The 21,557-nt window shown below is 40.9% G+C and overlaps 1 protein-coding gene across 1 annotated transcript in view; it reads left to right on the top strand.

Moving 5' to 3' along the window:
• The window catches only part of clmpb (CXADR like membrane protein b), a 66,998-nt gene extending 45,794 nt beyond the window's left edge, over nt 1-21,204 (top strand). Inside the window, exons 3-8 of the mRNA XM_044354565.1 lie at nt 2,252-2,403; nt 8,056-8,260; nt 11,170-11,337; nt 12,777-12,899; nt 13,430-13,571; nt 15,779-21,204. Of these exons, the coding sequence (XP_044210500.1) occupies nt 2,252-2,403; nt 8,056-8,260; nt 11,170-11,337; nt 12,777-12,899; nt 13,430-13,571; nt 15,779-16,115 (1,127 nt within the window). The 3' untranslated portion in view covers nt 16,116-21,204. The remainder of the gene's footprint in view (nt 1-2,251; nt 2,404-8,055; nt 8,261-11,169; nt 11,338-12,776; nt 12,900-13,429; nt 13,572-15,778) is intronic.
• The last annotated feature ends 353 nt before the right edge of the window (nt 21,205-21,557 follow it).

Here is a 21,557-nt window from a genome sequence, read left to right as displayed (position 1 = left end):
TCTATCTTTCAGGTGAACTCTTCCATTTACAGAGCCCATAGCTGAAGCGATGGGCAGTTAAGGAGGAGGTGGGAGGTGAGAAAGGAAGCAGGGAGCTCTTATCAGGCCTGCTACACTGTGCAGGGTGCAGCCTTGGGCTGCTGATGAGTGTGGGAGCACTGATTACAGAGGCTTGCCTGAGGAGTCGAGGGAAGACAGTGGGCACACCAGCAGACCCTTTAACCACCTTCACGCATTAACTCGCCCCATTAGATTCAACCAACTGCACAGTCTGACCCTTCTCCCTCTTGAATATTCTTAATACTGCAAAGCTCTGTCTTTCTCCTGACATCCAAACCAATATCGGAGGGGAGCCCACAAGATGACTGACCCTGCAAATGCTACATTAAAAAGTCATAAACCTTGATAACTTCAGGGTCCAGGAGCTCCTTGGTGAGGAGGAGTGGCCCTTATTTTTCTGCTGACTGATGATTTGAACTGAGCAGGTGGTCCAACAGGAGCAGAAGAACCTCAGCAATTCATCCTGTCACTCTTGGGCTGCCAAAGGGACACGCAAACACACTGCCAACCGTAAAGTACTCTTTCTCTGTCCAGCTGGTGAATGCCAACTGGAAACTTTAAACTTGATTGACAGTGAGTGGCCCTCAGCTCAAGTGTATAGCAGAAAACACAAGAAAACAAAACTTGAAGAACTGCTGAAACCCACAACATGATGTTATCTGTATGGGTGAAGCTCACCACTCTTCCCCTTTGTGTCCTGCGTCAGCACTGACTCATTGGTTTCACAGCACAGAGCTGACATTTTCATTGGCCCAAAGATCACTTATGGGACAGGGTGTTGGCTCCTGTGAGGGTGGACCAGTAGACAAGTGGACAGGCGCCCAGTGAGCGCTGATGCATTCACAGACCACATTTGGCCTCCTGTGGAACATTTGACAGCATGTGATTTTGTCCAGTGAGCACAAAGGCATTCTTTCAGCAACTGGCTTTGGGTTTAATCACTCCACAGCATAGATACATACATACATATAGCAGCTGTGCATGTACATAGTTTTTGTTCAACCCTTACCATGATGTTTATTTATTCTGTGCAAACAGGAAGAACTATTGAACCTCTGAGCAGCTATTAAGCAGCATAATAATAAAAAGGAGATGTAACAATATTTACACAACGTGTACATTCCTGCATGAGTCCAGATGAGCATCTGCCAAGCTGAATAACTTTATTTTAAGCGCTCAGCATCCCCAGGAGCTAATAGCTCGTTCAACTATTAAATTAAAAGCAGGTAGTTAAGTTAAATTTTGTAGAGCCAAAAATATCTGACGCCTTTGAGTGCATAAGCTCAGTGGAGCTCTGCATTATTGTACAGTCTTTCTACCAGGTGGAGAGAGTCGAATATCTCAGCAGTGCACCACCCCCTCTAGACACACACAAACACACACACACCACAGCTTCAGCTTCCAGCAAACCCCCGTGACGCCTCTGGCTAATTCCACTCAAGCCCGCCGGGCTGTCCACCATCCTCCAATAAATTAGCCTCGCTGCTCCCCAACTGAGACACAAGCCCTGACAGTCTGGCCTGTGCCCAAAGTCCTTCACTTATACACACACACACACACACACACACACATGATTATTGCTACTTTTTACCCAAGCACTTTACTAGGTAGACTGTGCATTTCTTTTGGTATGTTCCATTTGCAATAGTTGTGGATGGTGTCTGTCCTATCTCTGACGTTCCCATTTTGTCTACTTGGTTTAAAACATCTTTGTAATTCAAATGACAATAATTTATTTCCCCTTCATATTTATTATAGCAGAAATGTCCATGTGCAAGCAATTCACTAGGTACCTTTCCTTCCTGGGCCACGACTCCCCAAAGTGTTTGCTGTGAATAAGAATGTGATGTTTGACCACCCCTGTCAAAAAGGGTTAACAAAAAGATCATCATAATGCTTCTCTTTGACCTCCTCTGTCAAACTCTTTTTCCTGTAAGAAGAATTCCCATTCTGTCTCCCTTCAGTGTCCGGCTGTGACGTATCTTCACATCTGTCGGACAGTGATTGGGATTCTGGGTCATATCTCTCACTGTGTCTTCTGTCTCAATTTCCTCTATCGGCATGGTTTTGCTTCCTATCCGTAGCATCTGCCTCTTGTCTCAAGTTTGGATCGAGCTAGTGTTCTCATCTGACATCTCTCTAACTCTTCTGTTTTTTTCTCTCCCCATCTCTCTCCCTTCTTCTCCTTCAGTTCTATTCAGCCTGCTGTCAGTAGGTGCCCAGACGGACATGAAGAAGGTCGTTGGGGATAATGCTACCTTACCTTGCCACCACCAGTTCCCATCATCCAACTCACTTGACATTGAGTGGCTACTGCAAAAACCAAACTCCAAACAGAAAGTGGTGAGATAAGGTTACTTTTTCCTTCCTGTTTTATCCTCGCCTTCCCATAGGGTTAATTGAAAGGATTGTAATTTCACTCTATCATGACTTAAGTAATGATGACATTATTACTTTGGCTTTTAGGCCATAATGAAGTTACTTCAAAATGAAATATCCCTTAAGATTTCAGTTGTGGTTGATTTGGTGACTCCCATGGTTACAGGGGATATCAGCATGTGTAGTTAAATGAAACACCCCTAGAGCAGCTACTTTGACTGAAATACAACAGAAGAACAACTTATCTGTTTACAGTGCAGCCAAACAAACTCATGTTTTAACAATGCCCAGTGACAAATACAATGTGGTTGATGTGACAGCTTCACAAATAAAGCTACCCAGTATTTCGCCACTTGAATGCTTTTGATGTGAAGCGGCAGCAGTGAGATGTTTCATTTGCTTTAACAGTGACTTAATACAGCTCTGACATGGCTGTGGACAGTGACACTGTAACTAGTATCAATGTAATAAAATTAAAAGAACAGTAATGTTGGAATACATGCATGCCTCATTTCCTGTGAATTTGTGTAAAGGCAATTTGAATCAAGCTCTGGAATGGCGGACTCTGCCACTAGCAATGTCAACTACTATATAGAGAGTTATTTATAGAGTAAATAAGTAATGCTGAAAAAATGCAGAGCATAAATGGTATCAAAGTGCAGTTTGATTTCATCAAATGGGATTTCTGTGTTCTTCTGAAGCAAAAAGTAAAACCGTTTTTATGCTATAGGCCAAACATAAATGCGAGAACACATTTTTCATTGCTTTGAATCCTAGGGTTACACACTTTGTGATCCTAGCTAGAGGGTAGATACCTAGCAAATCAAAATTTGAACATTTATGCTAAAACACAGACCTTTGTTGACTTCTGCAGTACTTTTATCAATCTTATCTTTCCCTCCCTCTCTCTCTCTCTCGCTCTGTCCCCCACTCACTCTCTCTTACACTCATGCACACACACACACAGAGTTTTTATCTATCTTCTATCTGTCCCCTGTTTGAATCATGCTGATTGATTTCCAACAGGAGTCATAATAGTTGACCATTAACTCATTGTTACTGTGTTACTGTGGCACTTCAAGTTTTAGTGCCTTCCACAAAGGAACAATCATGCCACAAAATGTTCCCCAACTCATTTTGTGGTTGTAACCTTGGACGGTTTAAGGCTTCTTATTACGAGACTGGAATCAGATCTCACCAGCTATACTATTTTCTCTCTTTTTATCCATATTTCTTCAACTATTTCAGTTTTTTTTAAAAAACAAAATCAGACCGAAACATTTGATTCCAAATACGTGCTCCACTTAAAGCAATATATTGTTTTTGGTTTCGTTTGCTGTATCCACCTTAAATCTTATAACTAACTAGAACTAGAACATGAAATCGGTTGATAGCAGCTAATGAAACAGATGTTCTTTATCCTGGAATAATTCTGTAGACTTTAACCTCAAACAGCAACAGAACTATTCTGTCTAAAGTAAAGCTTCACCTGGCTGAAAGTCTTTAAATGGCCTTAACTTAGTTTTTTCACAGCCTCTGAAGATTTCATGGTATCGTTTCGCTGGCTTTGAATCGTTGCCTTTCTTCACCCAAATTGAACGTAGTATCTGATAATAGACAGAGCGTAAAATCTCACCAGCTTTCTGACAGAAGAAAGAGATTTCCTTTCTCTTTGGAAGTCGTTTGTTCGTGCACTGATGTGTTGGTTTGCACAGAGAAGCGTAACACTGTGAGAAAGAAAAGGAGAATGTGGAGGGGAAAGAGAGGGGCTGGGAATGAAAGAAAGGGGAAAACAAGTGTCTTACGCTTTGATGATTCAGAAGGGGGCTGCCACATTGCAATGAATATTTAACAGGAAGATAACATTAAAATCAAATGTCTGAAAATTTGATTAGGAAAGAGACTGCGCCTGTAGCTGAATGAATAAATCATTCTTTTGTTCTGCTGGAAGACCGTGTTGAGAGGGAAAGAGTATCTTGTCAACATTTAGCCTGTGTTAGCAAATGTACAGGCTACATGTGTTATGGACACAGAGGGGTTGGAGATGGGACATGAGAGGTCCACTCTATGAGTCACACCAACATTTTCCTAAATTGTTCAGGATGAATAGTAAAAGACTGGATCTCCTTCACTGTGCTGATGTGCGACCTGTCATGAGCATAGTTTAAAAAACAAAAAAAAGTGTGTTAACATAGTGACAGGTGTGGTATAAACCTGGAGTGTTGAAGGTAGGCTGTGTAAAGATATAAATACTTACCACATTAACATCCTCTTAAAAAATAAACCACTATACTTAAGACTTACTGTATGCTCTTGATTTTCATTGCAAAATTGACTTTATTGGTTTATTACAATTTATTATTTTTTACCAGGACAAGCATGACACACTGTTTTTACTCAACTGTACAGATACATTAATAATATGGTAATGTTTAAATTCTTTTGGTTTCTGTGTTACTTGTTCCAAATCATCCTTAACCCATTTCAACCTAAGGAGCCCTCTATAAAAACATTCTAAAACCTCCTTCTAAATCTCCTAAAACCTGGGACTAAAATGTGCTAAGAGTACTGAAAAAAAACATACATAAGAAAAATACATCGTTGGAGGCTGGACCCCTTTCATTCCTATGGAAGCTGCTCAGTAGCACATGAAGCCAAAAAAGCTACTTTCCGCTGTAAAGAAATGAATGTATACTGTGCACACTCTATGGGCCCAATACACCCATGGAGAATGCACACCAGAGACTTCCACTAACTTCTAGTTTAGCCCTCCGGCTAACTTGAATAGGGTTAAAATAATTCAATTGTGCAGCTCCTTTGGACTTTCTAAATGTTATCGGATCAAATGGGTCAAATTCTGATAGTAAAACGAGTTATTTTTCGGGGGTTGTGACACTCAAAAAAATGTATCCACCGTTTTACAGCCGCTCTCATGATCATGTGTGGGGAAAAATGCTTTTTGGGCCCTTGTTGGACCAGGAAGTTGTAATTCCACGGTTTGGCCACTATGTCAATTCGGCTTCAAAGCCCGGCACTCTTCTTGGGGGCTTCATAAAAACACACTAACAAAAAAAAAGCATCCCATAATGCATTTCGCCTTCCCCACATGTATTTCATCGAATCACAATGCAATGACATCATCTAACACGCACTCACGTGTCACAGCTGGCTCTAATGGGAGAAGCATGCAAACGTTGCACCCTGTCTTAAACTGTAAAACAGAGAATATTACAGCAACAGGACAGACGCTAAATGAGAAAAGTACTAGAATGTATCTGTCATTCAATTTTAACAGAAGTATGATATGTGATATGAAAGTAAAATACATATTATACATGATAATCTTATATTTTACCACAGCCACTACAGTACTCTTAATAAATACTATTTCTGAAAATAACCTTTCTATTTTTGCCAACAAACTTGCGTTTTATCCATTCCATAAAACCAGAGCAGGCAGGGACACTCCATGCCTGCATAGTAATTTCATTTATTACTGAATATATAAACCACCTCATTTTAATTGTAAACTATGCTAACAGCCCGTGGCCATTTTACAAAATTCGTTTTAAATTCCTCACATTCACCGTCACTTTCACTATCTTTCTATCGGTCTCATAAGCATATGTTCAGAATACACACAGACATAACCAGGAGCATAAATACACATACAAATGTAGTGTAGTCTAGTTTCACATGTCTGTGAGTAATACATGTCTAGAATTTATGAAGTCAACAAAAGTGTGCCCATAGGCAGATGTTTTTAAAATATGTCCCACTTTGTTTAGGTGCCAAAGCCATGTGGGTTTGTGCCTGTAGCTGTTGCACTGTAATGTATGTCTGCATTCGTGGTGTGTTTGCCCGCTACGTGTTTTGTGTGTGTATATCTGTGCATGTGTGTGCAAATGGCCAGTTGTCACCTGCGATCACAGCAGGTGCCCCTGTTTCTTAGGCGCTGATGCGCTGTGGCACCGGCATTTAGCAGTCCCCATCTGCAGGCTCTCACTTGCCCTGAGTAATAGGCCACTGTGACAGCTGTGTTTGTTTGTGTTTGTGGATGTGGATGGAATGAGAGAAGAGAGAGAGAGGCTAAAAAACAAGGAGAAGATAGAAATAAGCAAAGATACAAACAGGCAGAGAGGAGAAAATGAAAGTTTTCAGTACATGTTTACAGATGTTACATGTCCACACTGAAATTTCAAATCATCTCATTTTTCCTTTGAAGGCCCAGTCTGTGCAAACATCAATTTACCTTGCACTGAAAAGAAAAAGAAAAGTGTCAATCGTAGACTGTGACACAACTGGCTTTTGCTTCACTAGCCTAATTATTATAAGGTTTTGATGAAGACACCTTTTATATATTTTTTATTTTGCTATGTAGAAAAATACTAAAGTCCTCAAATAAGCAAATCACAAAGAAATCAATATAAAGATACATAAACAGAGAAGATATAAGAAAGAAGAATAGCACATATACAGTACATGTGTATGTAAATATGCATACATGCAGGCCTACATACACATATACATGTACGGATACAATCATACATATGCATAGACATATGCATATTGTACACAGACTTGACTGAATTTTTATTGTCCTACTTTCCATACACTCCTGTCTCTCATTTCCTTTACCTCAATTTAATTTATAGGAAGTCCTACTTGTGCACTGTTCTGTTCCCTCATAGTAACATCAATTTATATATCAATGTACTTCAAAAGACCTTACTTTTGGTTATTTTTATATATTTGAATGGCCCTATTAGATTTAGCTCTAAACCATAGTCAACCCACTTGTTCTTTGGCACATGACCAGTATTGAGTACTACATACTCTTGACTATGTTGGACTATGTGTGAGACATTTTTTTTTGGTTTTCTGGCCTGATATTTCATCCAGAATGCCACTATCACATCATTTCCTCAGTGGGTACTTTAATCTTTTATCTCAGTGCCAGAATAGATTTTTATTTGGTCAATTTGACAGATCTGCGAGTAGAAAGCATAAGGAGATAACAGTGCTCACAGATAATCAGCCTAAATGAACACTGGCAGGATACTGGCATTTCAGCAAATGCATTCATTTGTAAAATATTATTTCCGAAGTGTTAATTAAAAAGTGATTGTTAACAATGTCTCCCATGAGTGCTAGTAGTCTATTTTTCTCCAGACTGTGCACCCAGTGAGAAACTATGTGAATATGCACATTATCCTCAGAGTTATGTCATTTTGAATGTTCATGGCAGGCTGCTAGTCAAATATTGTATATCGAGTATCTCAGTTTCTACGTCTCAACAGTTGAGACATAGAAACTGACTACATCAAACATGTTGATAAGTGACATGAACTCCTTTTTCAGGGAATTAGTTGCATTAGTTAGATGAAAACTGATATAACCGACAGTTAAAACATTAGTATTTATTGTATTACCAGATTAAAAAATTGCAAAATTATTGCATGTTGGTGATACTAAATGATCAAACAACAGTCTCCCTCTCTCTCTCTCTCCCTCTCTCTCTGTCTCTCTCTGTCTCTCTTTCTCTGAAGGCCGGACTGTAATACACTAAACAATGTTAAAATACATCTCTGATTTTCTTCTCTTCGATATATCTAGATCATTACCTTCTTCGGGGGCCAGGTGTACACCAATGAGGCGACGGGCAGCGAGGCCAGCCGTCTGTCCTTCGCAGGGGAGTACCTGGGGGGAGACGCCTCCCTGCTCATCAGTGACCTCCTGCTGACTGACTCTGGGGAATACTACTGTAAAGTCAAGACTGGTGGAAAGTATCACTGGAGCCAGGTCAACCTCATTGTGCTGGGTGAGTGTTGTAATACACACACTCTCAGGTTGCAGAAAGATACACACACACAGGTGCACACGCGCATGCATGTCCATGCACATGCTATCAAGGTTATGAAGAGACCTGAACTCATTTTTTACATGGAAAATGCACATACACACACACACACACACTACCTCTCTTTCATGCACAAACACACATAAACACACACAGACCTAATCACTGGATCATTAGCCTGGCACATTTCCTCCGTCATGCTGACTGATCTAATGACTCAATTTGATTCAGACAGTGTGATTTGATTTTGCTCATGCTGTTTGGGTTCGTTTGGATTGGTTTGTTGATGAGGTGAGACCAGAAACATGCGACTGGGCCTGGAGGAGCACAGAACTGATTGATTAAGTTACATGGACAAGCATCAAGTTCAATTCTTTTTACAGTACGTCTGTAGCACATAGAGCTAATATATTTGTGTCCTCTCAGATAAGAAACGAAACAGACAACAGACCCTGCTCTAAGTTTGAGGTGCATTCTGTAATCAAATTTAGCTGTTGAAAATGACATTGAAAAAACTGCACTGCCATCAATCTAACAAGAGATAAGCTACTTAGGGAAATTATTTGTACAAATCATGTCTTAGCTCTTACAAATGTAGAAAAGCTTGTTTTGGACTCATAAGCCGCAGCAAAGTCATCATTGTACGTTTTAGCCCCCCCTTTTTTTCCCCATGCTTTCTGTTTTCCTCATTTGCCCAATATACAGATGGTTATACATGGCTTAGCTTCACAACCAGCTCAGTGGTAATATGTGTCTCCGCCTGCATATCTCACATAGCTAAACAACTCTGAAGGACAGACAGCAAAAAGGGAAGCGTCTGTACCACAAAAGCCAGTCACAAAGTCCAGCGGAAGGAGCGAGATCATTCTCAATGTCAGAAAAGCAGGCGATTTATTAAAACATCATGGGAGATTAGTTCAACCCACGGTTATTGGTTTTCTAATGGAACAGTCTGTTAATCCTCTCGCTCTCACTCTCCTCTCTCTTCCATGAAGACATTTCAGTGAGTTAGTGCCTCAATTTTTACAAATTGCCCTCAGCTTTGCGGTGACACTTTCGATTTTGAGAGAGACGAACATTTGCATTTTTCTCTTGCTCCCCACGCTAAGATAATAGCTTGGCAGCCGAGCTGGTAGCTGGCTTGGCATGAGACAGTGTGCGAGTGTATGTATTTGTGTGCGCACCAGGGTTTATGCACGCTTCCAGTGGCTGTGTATGTGTGTGTGTCTGTGTGTGTTTATGTGCAAGCTCATGCCTGGATGCCTAAACCGTTCGTGCTGCAGAGTGAGTGGATTTGAATGTGAAGGTTTATGACTGAGTGTGTGTTTTGCATGTGTATTTGTTTGTATTTTTTAGGTGTGTATGTACTGCCAAACACAAGTGTATTTGTGTGTGTCTGCAGTTAAGCTCTCCAACTGCTCCTGCTGCAGTTAGGCCTAACTGACCCTGACAGAGCTGCAAGATGCACAGACGAAGCGTCAGTGCTCCCTGCTCAGCTCCTCTCATTATATTCCTTACTGAGTGTGTGAGCAGAATACACTCTGCTTCCGAGAGCAGGAAAAGGAGGGTTAGATGAACAAAGGGAGAGATACGCATAAGCTATCTGGGTTTATGTACCGGCTACCACTAACTCACTACATCATAGTATTACAGAGATACTTATACTACATCTCTGCTGACAAGCACACAATAGTCGACACTGCTAATATGACAGCATCACAAAAATACAAAATAGATGTTTAAATATAGCTCACCGTTGATCTAAAAATATGACACTTGGAAGGGAGAAAACTGTGTGCTATTTTCCTGCTTTCATAGCTCAGCGGTGCCTTTCAGCACGTACCTAAACAGAGTAGCTGTACAGGGCTCAGCAGACTCTAGCTATACTGTACTATGCCTCAAGCTACTGGACTTTGACCAAAACCTTTGACCTGTGGAGAACATATCACCATAAGCGTTCACGGCCAGCTTTGGGGTCACATTGATCCATTCCCTATAGGACTCTATGTGTGTGTGTGTGTCACCAGCTCTGAGAAATGATGTGTAATGTAATGGAAAGCATGGATTAACCTACCCCTCATTAAAAGTTGTAAATGACATCAGTAATGGATATAGATCGACACATTCGAATAAAGTTTACACAGTATGTTTAACATTTCAACTTAAAGTAGAATGAGTAGTAGTAGTAGAATGAGTGTTATGTCACTTTTATGCCTTTCCTCTGAATTTTATGCAATGTTTAATTCTAAAGTGACATATACTTGTGCTTATACTTACATTTGCTTTACATTGTGGAATAACACGTGTCAAAGAGAAAAGAGAAAATTCATTGTAAACTATAATTCAGCCCATCTTGTACAGTTAAATCGTATCATCATCAACATATCCAACAAGAATGGAAAAGTGATTTTATTAACTTGAATCGAATGCAATTATATTTTATAATAACAGTTCAAAATTATGAAATGTGTCTGTATTTCCTTATAATTGCACTGGGAACAGTTCTCATTCACTGTTAATGGAACAACTGAAGAAGGTTTAGATTAATCTTTGGCTAACTGATAGACTACTTTATCCATAGATAAGATAATTAGCTAAAGATCATGTAAATGTAAATGAATACATTTACTATATTTTTTGGTTTTTACATCAAAAGCTGTAAACAACACATATTGATAATTTATGTAAGACTCTTGGGATAACTGTATCTGCTATTACTTTGCTCAAAGCATTATAAATACTTAAAATTTAATGCAAAACTCTCTCTTCACTAAATTGTGAAGATATCTGTACTGATGCAATAAATAAAAAAAAAGTTTGTCTCCTTTGTTGCACAATTGGATTAAACTGATTCTCGTGCATTTTTACAGTCAAACCTTCCAAGCCAAGGTGCTGGATGGATGGCAAACTCCTGGAAGGCAGTGATGTCAAGCTGAGCTGCAAGTCCAGCGATGGTTCAGACCCCATCAGCTACAAGTGGGACCGAGTGCTGGACAAAGGCAAGAGTCTGGGCAAACTGCCAAACCTGGCACTGATAGGTGAGAAAAATAATTGGCGGTATTCTGACACGCTGATTCACCATTCATCCACGCTAAAGCCCTCTGCAGAGTAATGCTATGAAGATTCATTTTCATATCTGTGATTTTTATAGGCTGCATTTATTCAAGGAAGTGTTTTGCTGAGCACACTGCGTTTCCTTCACCTCCTCCCACCTTTACGTTCATACATTTGCACACACTGACAGCTAAATCTGCCCAGTACAACTTTATTCTCCTGTTGCTGCTCCCTGAGCTGCTTTCACCAGAGTAATTAACAGTTACAGCGCTTTGCTCAAGGGCACTTAGATAGGCTTTGATTGTTCCAATTAGGCCACTGATTCCGCATGACTTTCTTATCTTTAGACTTACAGTACTGCTGCCCCCCAAATTTGTGCAAGACATATCTACAGCTGAAGTCCACATTAAGCATGCATATTTTTCCAGAAAATGAAACAGAGCACAGCTATCTGATTTCTAGTTGTACTCTGTTGGGATGACTTATATAAACACAAGTATCTAGGTTGATACTGTGATCTGATGAAGATGTCTGTGACATTGAAATGTTAGCCTGGCTCAGGTGAATTATACCTGCATGCATAAAGTCAGTGTGTTTCTTGGCTTGTGTGTAAAAAGGAGAAAATCAAATGTAATACACAGAACTGGACTGGCAGCTCCCACAGCATTCTGTACCAAAAAAAGAGAACATTGGCTCAGTAGTAACCCTGAGGCACACTTCATTCACATGGTGTGGATTCTGGCATTCCTCTTGGATCACAACCAGACATATCTTCCTCTAAACAGTAACAGAGACAGTTTGTAGAAGAAAAGCTAATGGGCAATTCTCCCTGCTGTGTATTCTCTAAACTGGCATAAACACCCTCGGGGTGCAAACCCCTCTGTCTCATTTTTTCCCCCCAGTGTTCAACTGGCATCCTTGATGGCACGTGCCCAGACAAAAACCTTCAAATTAATGACCTCCACCAAACAACACCTGTTCAGTCTAATTAGTTTTCATTGGATGATAACACACAGCGTCAGCAGCCATTATTTATGTGTCTGGTGAAAGGTAATATCACATGGTTGTCATTGGTGGGAATGACTAAATATCCCATGGGGCTGTGGGGCTCCATCGCTCTCTTAGACACACTCCTGCTACTCTCTTCCAGTCCTCCTCAGTGTGATGGGCCTAGGTCTTAAATAAACACTCCATCAACTTCTCTCTCTCTCTTTCCCTCACGCTCTGGCTGTCTATCTCTCTCTCTCTCTCTTTCTGAAGCCACAATATATATTACTGTTGTCTCTCCTGTCCTGCAAATGCAATTGAAAGTGGGGATAGTAAACATGCAGCAATGCACAAACAATGTACAGTAGACACTTAAGCACTATACTTACTCATATTGGTCCATTCTGCAGTCTGTATTAACTGTTTTATTCCCCAGATCTCAAGAACCCAGAGATTGTGACCCTGAGAAATCTCACCATGGATAGCACAGGTGTCTACAGGTGCACAGCAAGCAATGACGTGGGGGAGGAAAACTGCACCATTGAGGTTACGATGCAGCGTGAGTTTTGGGAACGACCTCGCAGCATTCACCTCACACCAAACTGTCACACTGATTGATGGTTATTGTTTCAAACTGCGGCTGGAAATACATTTATTCCCCTGTCTGCCTCTCCGTCTACCTCCCCACCACCTCACCCCCCTGTGCTCCAACACAAGGGACTGCGCTAAACTAAAACTTGTGGCTACTGGTCACCACCTATGCTCCAACAGTTATGTTTCACTGTCACACTAATACATTTCCTGAGAGGCCCATGGTGGTCAGGGTCATATGTAGAGAAAATGACAGATCTAGTAGCTCAGCAGAAAATGTTTGAGAGCCCTGGTGTCAAATTGCATGTGGGCACTATATCACAAACGTATGGAGTTGGAAATATTGCCAGTAAATGAGTATGGCCCACAAGTATTTGTGAATTTAAGATTTAGAATGAAAACTACAGCTGTCAGTTCTGATTATCAGTGAATAATATGTAACAGGCAGTGAGCGACTCTATCTCTCATCACTCACCAATTCCTCTTTTCTGTTCACAGATGTGAGGGATGTAGGTATGGTAGCAGGTGCAGTGGTGGGAATATCCCTCGGTGTCCTCATTGTCATATTAATCATCTGGCTCGTCTTCCGGAAGAAAGAGAAAAAGAAGTACGAGGAGGAGGAGACTCCAAATGAGATCAGGTTTATTCATCCTTCTTTCCTTCCTTACTTGTGATTGTTTCACTTTTTCACCATTTTGTAAAAAAATTCAATGTAGTGCGCTAAAAGCTGTGTGGATGTGTGGGATTAATAATGCAGATTTTCATTTGTATGTGTGTTTGTGTGAATGTATATATGCACGTGCATATGTGTGTTTCCTGTATCTATCTCAGTGTGTCTGGGGCTGTTGCTGTTATCTTAGCTGCAGTTTAACTAGTTTTTTAGTTCAAACCTGTGTACTAAGTAATCACTTGGTGTCTAAACCCTGATACTGTCATGGCTTCATGTCCTCCTACAGTAAAGCCATGGTATCTATTCTCTAGATTTACTCTAATTACTCCTCTTTGTACAAACCTAATGTAATATTGTATAATTACGTTAAAAATGTGTAATATCCGCCTGTCTCATCTTAGCACGTAGCTGTTTGTTGACTTGTGTGTGTGTAGTGGAAATTTAAAGATGAATTCCCAGAGAGCAACTTGTGTTTCACAGTTTTATTGTAATAAATAGAGTTCACATATGCAAATTTGGATCTCCCAGTTTGCTAGGCTGAAAGAAATACTGTATGAAGTCCAATTATTGTATTTGTACATAAAGGCGGGCGTTACATATTCGTCATCTTAACAGGTGTCTTTTAATTATTGCACAGTGTTCTTTCTATTCATTCATAGCCTTATCTATCTTTCCTTCTCTGCCTCTGTCACAGCTCACTTTTGTTAACTTATCCACACCTGTCAGGAACCGGCAGTGGAACATGTTAAAACGAGAGGCAGAGATGACAGACTATTATGTAGTGCACTTAGCCGTAAGACAGTATAACATAAGACAGTATAACATAATCTTAAAACAATAAACGTAAGAGTAAAAGATCCCATTTCAGCGTGTTACACCTGCAGCAACAGTTTAACTGAAGTCGTTCTACGACACAGATAAGAAAGTAAAATGCTAACTGACACAGCAACAGCCCCTACAGTATGTGCTTGGATACTTTCTGTCTACCTGTCTTCCTGCCTGTGTGTGTGCATCTAAAAACTATAAACAACTGCAAGGTCAAGTGTTCATTGATTATCTTTTAAGAGCCTCCTTTTCACACCTCCCTTACCCTTACCGCCATGTTTGTATTTCATGAGTGCGTGTGTGTGTGGGGCATCAGAGCTGAGGGATCATGCTAGTGTTTATTCCTCCCTTTAAAGCCTGCTTGCATTGGTGGACCCTGTGGACCCGCTAATGACACTTGTAAAAGCACCAGGATTTTTGGTGACAGACTGGAGTCAGTGTAGGTGCATATTTACTGATGTAACAATGAATAATGTAGCATGGTTGAGGGACAGCTTCCAGTAAATAATGTACATGTGATGAAGTGTTTTCTGTTTTTATACCATGTTAAGAGTCTGAGCTGTTCCGCTAATGTGCTCAACTAGACCACCAGCTTTAGTCATGCATCTCTTGCGTGTGCATTTATAACCAACCTCCGTGCTGTTTGAAAACTTTGTTGGAACTATCTCTGGCTTGTCTGAGAAGTAGCATGTAGCCAACAGTGCACAAATGAGAGGTTTCTATTGCTGACTTTTTCATTAGAGTTATATAAGCCCTGTATCAATAGGGTTAATATTACCTGCTGACTTAGCCTCACATCCTATACATCCTGGTGACCTGGTGACAGTGATTTATAAACACTGCAAAGATCCTCTGTGATTTTAATATCATCCCAGTAACAATTACAGCACGAATTATCCCAGTTTTGCTGATGCTCCTGTCTGTGGAACTCTTTTAAGCAGTAAGTTGTTTTTGCCATACAGTTTCTTGATTTCTAGCCTCCTATCATGAAAAAGTAAGGCAAAAGTGGAATTATACAGGAAAGTTTTCATTGTGTTCTCAGCAAAAACTTTTTTTTTTGCCTTGAAATTGTATCTGGGGAACTAGTGATTTCAGCAGATTTCATTATTTTGTGCAAATGTGTTTCACAAAACTCAGACCTGGGGGGTATCTCATGAATTACATGAGGTCCCAACATAATACTGGTCCCATGTGAATACAGCCTTAGAACAGTGTTAGAGAGTGGTAGTGTGTTGCTTATTGTGTATGTGTGTGCTTTGCTTTTCTATTTTGAGAGGTATAGTTGATATAAAATAAGGGGACCTTTATCATCATTGTGTGCTCTGTGTGTGTGTGGGTGTTTCTTACCACAGGGAGGATGCGGAGGCTCCCAAAGCCAAGCTAGTGAAGCCCAACTCCCTGTCCTCGTCCCGTTCCGGCAGCTCGCGCTCCGGTGCCTCCTCCACCCAGTCCATGGTGCACAACAGCGCCCAGCGTGGTCACCGCCCTCGCCCACCTGCTGTTGCAGCCCTCAAGGAAAATGGACAGCCTCCAGGCTTCCCCCAGTCCCCACCAGCCTACACTTCAGTGGTACCCCCCAAGACCCCGGAGCCCCCTACCACTCCAAAATTCACCTCCAGGAACCTGTCTGGGCCCACACCCCCAACCCTCATGGTCCCCGCCCAGACCAAGGCCTTCCAGACTGTGTAGGACTGAAAGCCAACCCCTTCCTGCAGCCATGTAAGACTCCCATCCCTGCCCAGCACCTATGCCCCCCTCCCAAAGACTAAGACTCTTCCATAAACAAAGAAATGCAACTAGTTAAAAGGATGTAATTAAAAGAATCAATACTATAAGTCCAAAAGTACTTTTAATGAATGCATACTTAAAAAGGGAAAATAGAAATGCTTGCCCCCTACTGAATTACATAAAACAACAAAACAAAAGAAAAAACAAGACCCGAGATGCGACACTGTTTGTGTCTCATGGCTAAAGGCAGAACTTATTTTTTGAGTTCCTTCTTTTGGCTTCAGAAGGCACAGGGAAGCACCATGTGCAGCGAGGTGGAAGGAGCCCCCTAGCAGAGCTTTTATTTATTTATCAAATCAAAGGGTTAGGCATGCAGTGGAGAAAAAGAGGGGAAAAAGGGAAACAGTGAAAGCTGGATAATAAACTAGATCCAGACTCTGAGCCTGGTACCAATGGAGTCATACTGCTGTTGAGCTTTGGTTGTCAACAAATACGAGACAGATACAAGCAGGGCCGAAACAGGGAAGAGAAGAAAGTGCAAGAGCATAAGACAGCTACTGATTTTTTTTCTTTTGGAGGGGGGTGGGGGGTGGGGTCACTGATTCATGTCACCCTGCACCTCCGACTAGCTGCTTCCAGCACCTGCTTTAAAACCACAAACCCCTTTGCTTCCCGTGGGTCAGGCCGACTGTGCCCATTCATGTGGACAGACAGTGTGCGGTGTGTGTGCATCATGTGCCTCAGTGCTCTCGGTCTTTCGTGCTCTCATAAAAGAACCCACGAGAAACCACAGTGGTCCCGAGACTGACTCATCTGGCTCACAAACAGCTCATCTGCTTTACCAATCAGCAGGGGAAACTTCAGGTACAAGGATGTAGCACTGACAATGGCGTCAAATCAAATGGAGTTGTTACCCCCTCTCGCATCCTGTCTACATCTATGGACACCTTTTTCTGGTACTGAATATCTTCCCTGAGTAATTAACTAGTATGTATTAGGCCTATAGACAGTCAATATTTTAAATATAGGGGATAAGCATCTGTTAGACCAGCTGGTCTTGTTTTTCTTTTCTTTTGTCTCTGTTCTCCTTTGTCTCTTCTATCTGAGCAGGTTGAAAGGGTGACAGACAGCTGTGTGTCCATTCATCCATATTAAGAAGTGCCACCAATCCCTAGGATGGGTTATTATTATTGCTTTTTTTTTACTCTTTTGTTTACCTGCTACATTTCTGAACTGAAACCAAAATCTGTCACCTTGAATGTGTGATGTACAAAGATGGTGGATCCCGTTGCTTTCAGCTTCCTACAAGGTACTGAATCGATATTCAAGCTAAGGCACAAAGAATTGACCTTGACGTTCAATTTTACAATTACTATGTCTGAATGAGGGAAGCAAGAAGTATGATTCTAGAGACTTCAATTGTATAGGGTGTGTATGGTATCATTGTCAGTACTCTCCATGGATCCATAACAATGGAGTGGCACTCGATTGCTGTCTCACTGAATCACCGGATCCTGCTTGGTTATTGGTCGAGCTGTGGTATTGGCCAATCCCCCCTTTTGTCGTATCCTCAGACAGACCCAGTGCGGTTTGATTGAAAGTAGCTGAAAAAAAAGGGCAAGTAGCCTATCTAGTGTGCCTTTGCAATCCCTCTTCCCTTTGATGGTTTCTTTCTTTGTCCTTATCTTCAGCACACCAGTGGTTAAGTCTCTGTTCACATCCAGCTTTGAGGGTCAACAGCAGCAAACGCTGAGAGATACAACTTCACAAAACTTGCCTAGTAATAACAGATACAGCCCAGGGAGCACAAAGCAGAGTGAATTATCCATGGTGAGAAAGCAATCCCATGCCACAGGACAATGTACTGTAAATTCTGTAATCAGTCTTGTTTTATATTGTACATACAGATAGATATACGCACATGATGTCATTTAATTTAATAAATATAGGTATGTGATGGGAGATTTTCTCCCCTACAAAAGAGTCAAATGGGAAACCCAAAAGTGAATTTAAACCATGTGTTTTTGTACATTTGTTGTGTTCAAAGTGAAAAAGTCAAATCCCTATTTCACATGTCACTTTGGCATTTTTATCTTTGAACTCTATGTTCATATGAAACAAATATTATCATATGTAATAGAGATTGGAGGGGAAAAAAAGGCCTAAGGATGGCGATGTTGGTCAGTCTGAGGATCAGTTTCTTAGTTTTCTGACCATCTTGCTCATCCAATGCTGTGATCCAGAGCAAGATATTTATACAAGGACCAGCCAGATTCTCTCATAAGATATATGGAATTTACTGATCCTGTGAGATTTATTTCCTTTGATTTTTTGTTATTTTGAAAACTATTTGCCAAATTTCCATGAAATCTGTTCTGAGAACTCATGATCAAGGCATGATGAATATTTCGGGGAATCCCTTACCTTTCATTTGGCGCACCATCCGGCTAAAATTTCCTCTTGTGCACAAGATATATCAAAATCTAATGGGCAGACTGCCATTAAATTTTGTGAGTACATTCATATTACAAAGGAAATAAGCTGTTTTGAATGCCCCATGGTATTTACTCTCAGGACAAATTTTACAATCCAAGCTCCACCACTGGTTCGAAATGATTTGCATATTCAGTACCTTCTGTCCAACACTTGAATTGTTTGTTATTCTCAAGTGGGGCTTCTGTCTTGTTTCACTCATAAATCTAAACTTTCATATTGAAGTAAAATCTGTCACATATGATAAAGGAATTTAATCTTAAAATGTTTGACAACCAACATCTGTCTGAAAAACACATGTAGTTTGACTTCACATACTGGGACTTCACATACTGGGACTTCACATGTGATGTTACTGTAAGGGAAGATGAGAAAAAAATGCCTTTTATATTCAACCACAAACAGCAGTTCAGATTTGACCAGGGATGCTACTGCGTGTGTGTGTGTGTGTGCGTGTGTATGTGTGTGTCTGTGCGTGCGTGCATGCATGCATGCTTGTGAGTGTGTGAGTATGGGTGTGTGGGTGTGTGCATGTAAATTCAGTATAAGCCCTTGGGCCACACCCACACATTCTCATGTTAGCCATTCAGTGAATGAGAGGGATCCAGTCAGGCAAAGTAACCTCTATCCAAATTGATACGACTGCAGACTGGCAGTGTTTATTTTAGTTTTCATGGACTTATATGCCTATTGAACGTGGCTTCACAGGAAGCAGTCATGTTTTTGCTTGTGGGGGTGGTGTCTCGAGACAAAGCACGTCCATAATTCATAACTATCGTCAGCTCTGGAGGCCACTTGTACACTTTCTCCCTGCTCTTGCTGTCTCTTAACATAGAATGCACTTGGCCCTGGGTGTACTGATGGCGTCTCAAGGCACACACACACACGCGCACACACACACACACACACACACACACACACACAATACAAACAGGTAAATGTTGTATATACACACACACACATCACATTCAGGTGCACACGGAAATACAGGTACTATGTGCTTCATGCACATTCACATTTGCACATGCACAGATTCGCTCACAAACACACACACAGTTTGCACAAACAAAAGCCCAAACAGCAAACCTTGTTATTTCTGCTCCTTCAGAATCAATTTGATGGATCGAATGTCTGGAGGTATTACGACTGACTGATGGAACCAGGATACTAAATGCAGCACAGAAAGGGACACTCTATACTGCATCACCCAGGGGATACACACACACACACACACAGACACACAGACAAAAACAGCTACTGTAACAAAACACACACAGGCACTCAGAAAGACAGACTCTGCAATGCATTTTAACAATCTGGATAGCATATTCTCCAAGACTTTTTTTTCCCTAGGAATCTGTCAGAGTAGCTCTGGGAATCAGTAGAGGTATAACAGGATTGATATTGAGCCAGGGCTGTAGGCTCTTGCCATTGAAATTCCCTCCACCACAGATGAAAGTAGCAGTGGAGGTGGAGGATGGGATGCAAGTCTTCCAGCTGTTAAATTCCTCCAAGCTTTTTGATTTGCTTTCCAGCAACTGCAAGTCTCAGGTGGCAGATTCCCCAGTTTATGAGCCCTCGCGTTGCATTTCTCCTCTCGTGTGCAGCTTTGTGGCCTGACAAACTTGCACTCTTTCCAACAAATTAATTTTAAGGAGCTTTTGTCAGTTCAGTAGCGAGCGGAGAAAGAAAGTCTTAACACACCTCAGAGTGTCAGCAGCACATCCAGTATCATCCTTTAAAACAGTATCCATCAACACTATATATTGTCATATTATCAACACTCAAAGGTGCAGTAAACATGAAGCCATTTATGGTTATCCTGTGTTATATGATAGGAATATGAATCTCATGTAGCCACAATGTTTTATGTTCTATTAAGCAGTTTTATTTCTGACTAAAGATGTTGAGCAGGGCAAAATTATGCTCAGGCTTTGTGGTTTGGCCTTGTGTCTGGGTATAGGGGAATGTGATGTATTGCTACTGTTAAAGAGAAGAGATGGACGGGGCTGATGTCAACCTCAAGAAGGAAAGCAAAGGTACCTGCATGTCATAGGAGATTGAGCAGACGAATGGGAATGCTTTGCTTTGATGTAACATAACTGTATTCGGCTAAAGAAAAAAAGAAAAAAAAAAAGAAACTCTACAATTGTAAATATATTCACAGAAAATTTTATGAAGCTTTATTTTTGTCTTCTTCCTTATTTTGAATTGTTCATCCATGTACTTTGCACTTTTTTGTGTGCTATGCTCATCACCGGCCTGTGTGGGATCTGTGTGGTTGGCTGTTTCTCTTGACTACATTGTTGAGATGTCAGGGGGAGACACGCTCAGTGCGGCGTCACTAAAGGGAAATGTAAGACACTTTCGTTTTCTTTACTCTCATCTGTTTTATTCTGCCGTGGATTCTGTTTGGTTTTGTAAAACCGAACAGAATTTCTGTTTGTTCGTTTGATGAAAACAATCCATGTAAATATCACAAGTAAAAAATGTATATTTTTACGACTTCTGAGTTATTACTCTTTCATTTGCAAATAAAATATTCAATGACAACCTACTTGGTCTTGTGGCCTCTTGATTTGGATTCTGGCCTCTCTGCAAAGAGGAAACAGAAGAATAACTCCTTGGCCTGAGTGACATAGACTTACAGTATATTCAGCGTAGGAATTAGTCAAAGCTTTCCTTTGCGGTGTATTTGTGAATGTATTACTGTCACTCCCCAATCTCCTCTGATCTTTATGTATGTTGGTGGGGAGTGATGAGGTCATAGCCTAAATTTAAAATATAAACTCTATACATACTCTGTACAGTTACTGCACATTAAATATTCACAATATAATAATTGCATTCTACAGTACATGAGTTGGCTGACTAAACTAAAATTTGACAGCTGCTGAAAAGCATTACTGT

Source organism: Thunnus albacares, chromosome 6 (assembly GCF_914725855.1).
Source record: "Thunnus albacares chromosome 6, fThuAlb1.1, whole genome shotgun sequence".
NCBI lineage: Eukaryota > Metazoa > Chordata > Actinopteri > Scombriformes > Scombridae > Thunnus > Thunnus albacares.
The sequence above is the reverse complement of the archived record's forward strand: the minus strand, read 5'-3'. Positions and strand labels throughout refer to the sequence as shown.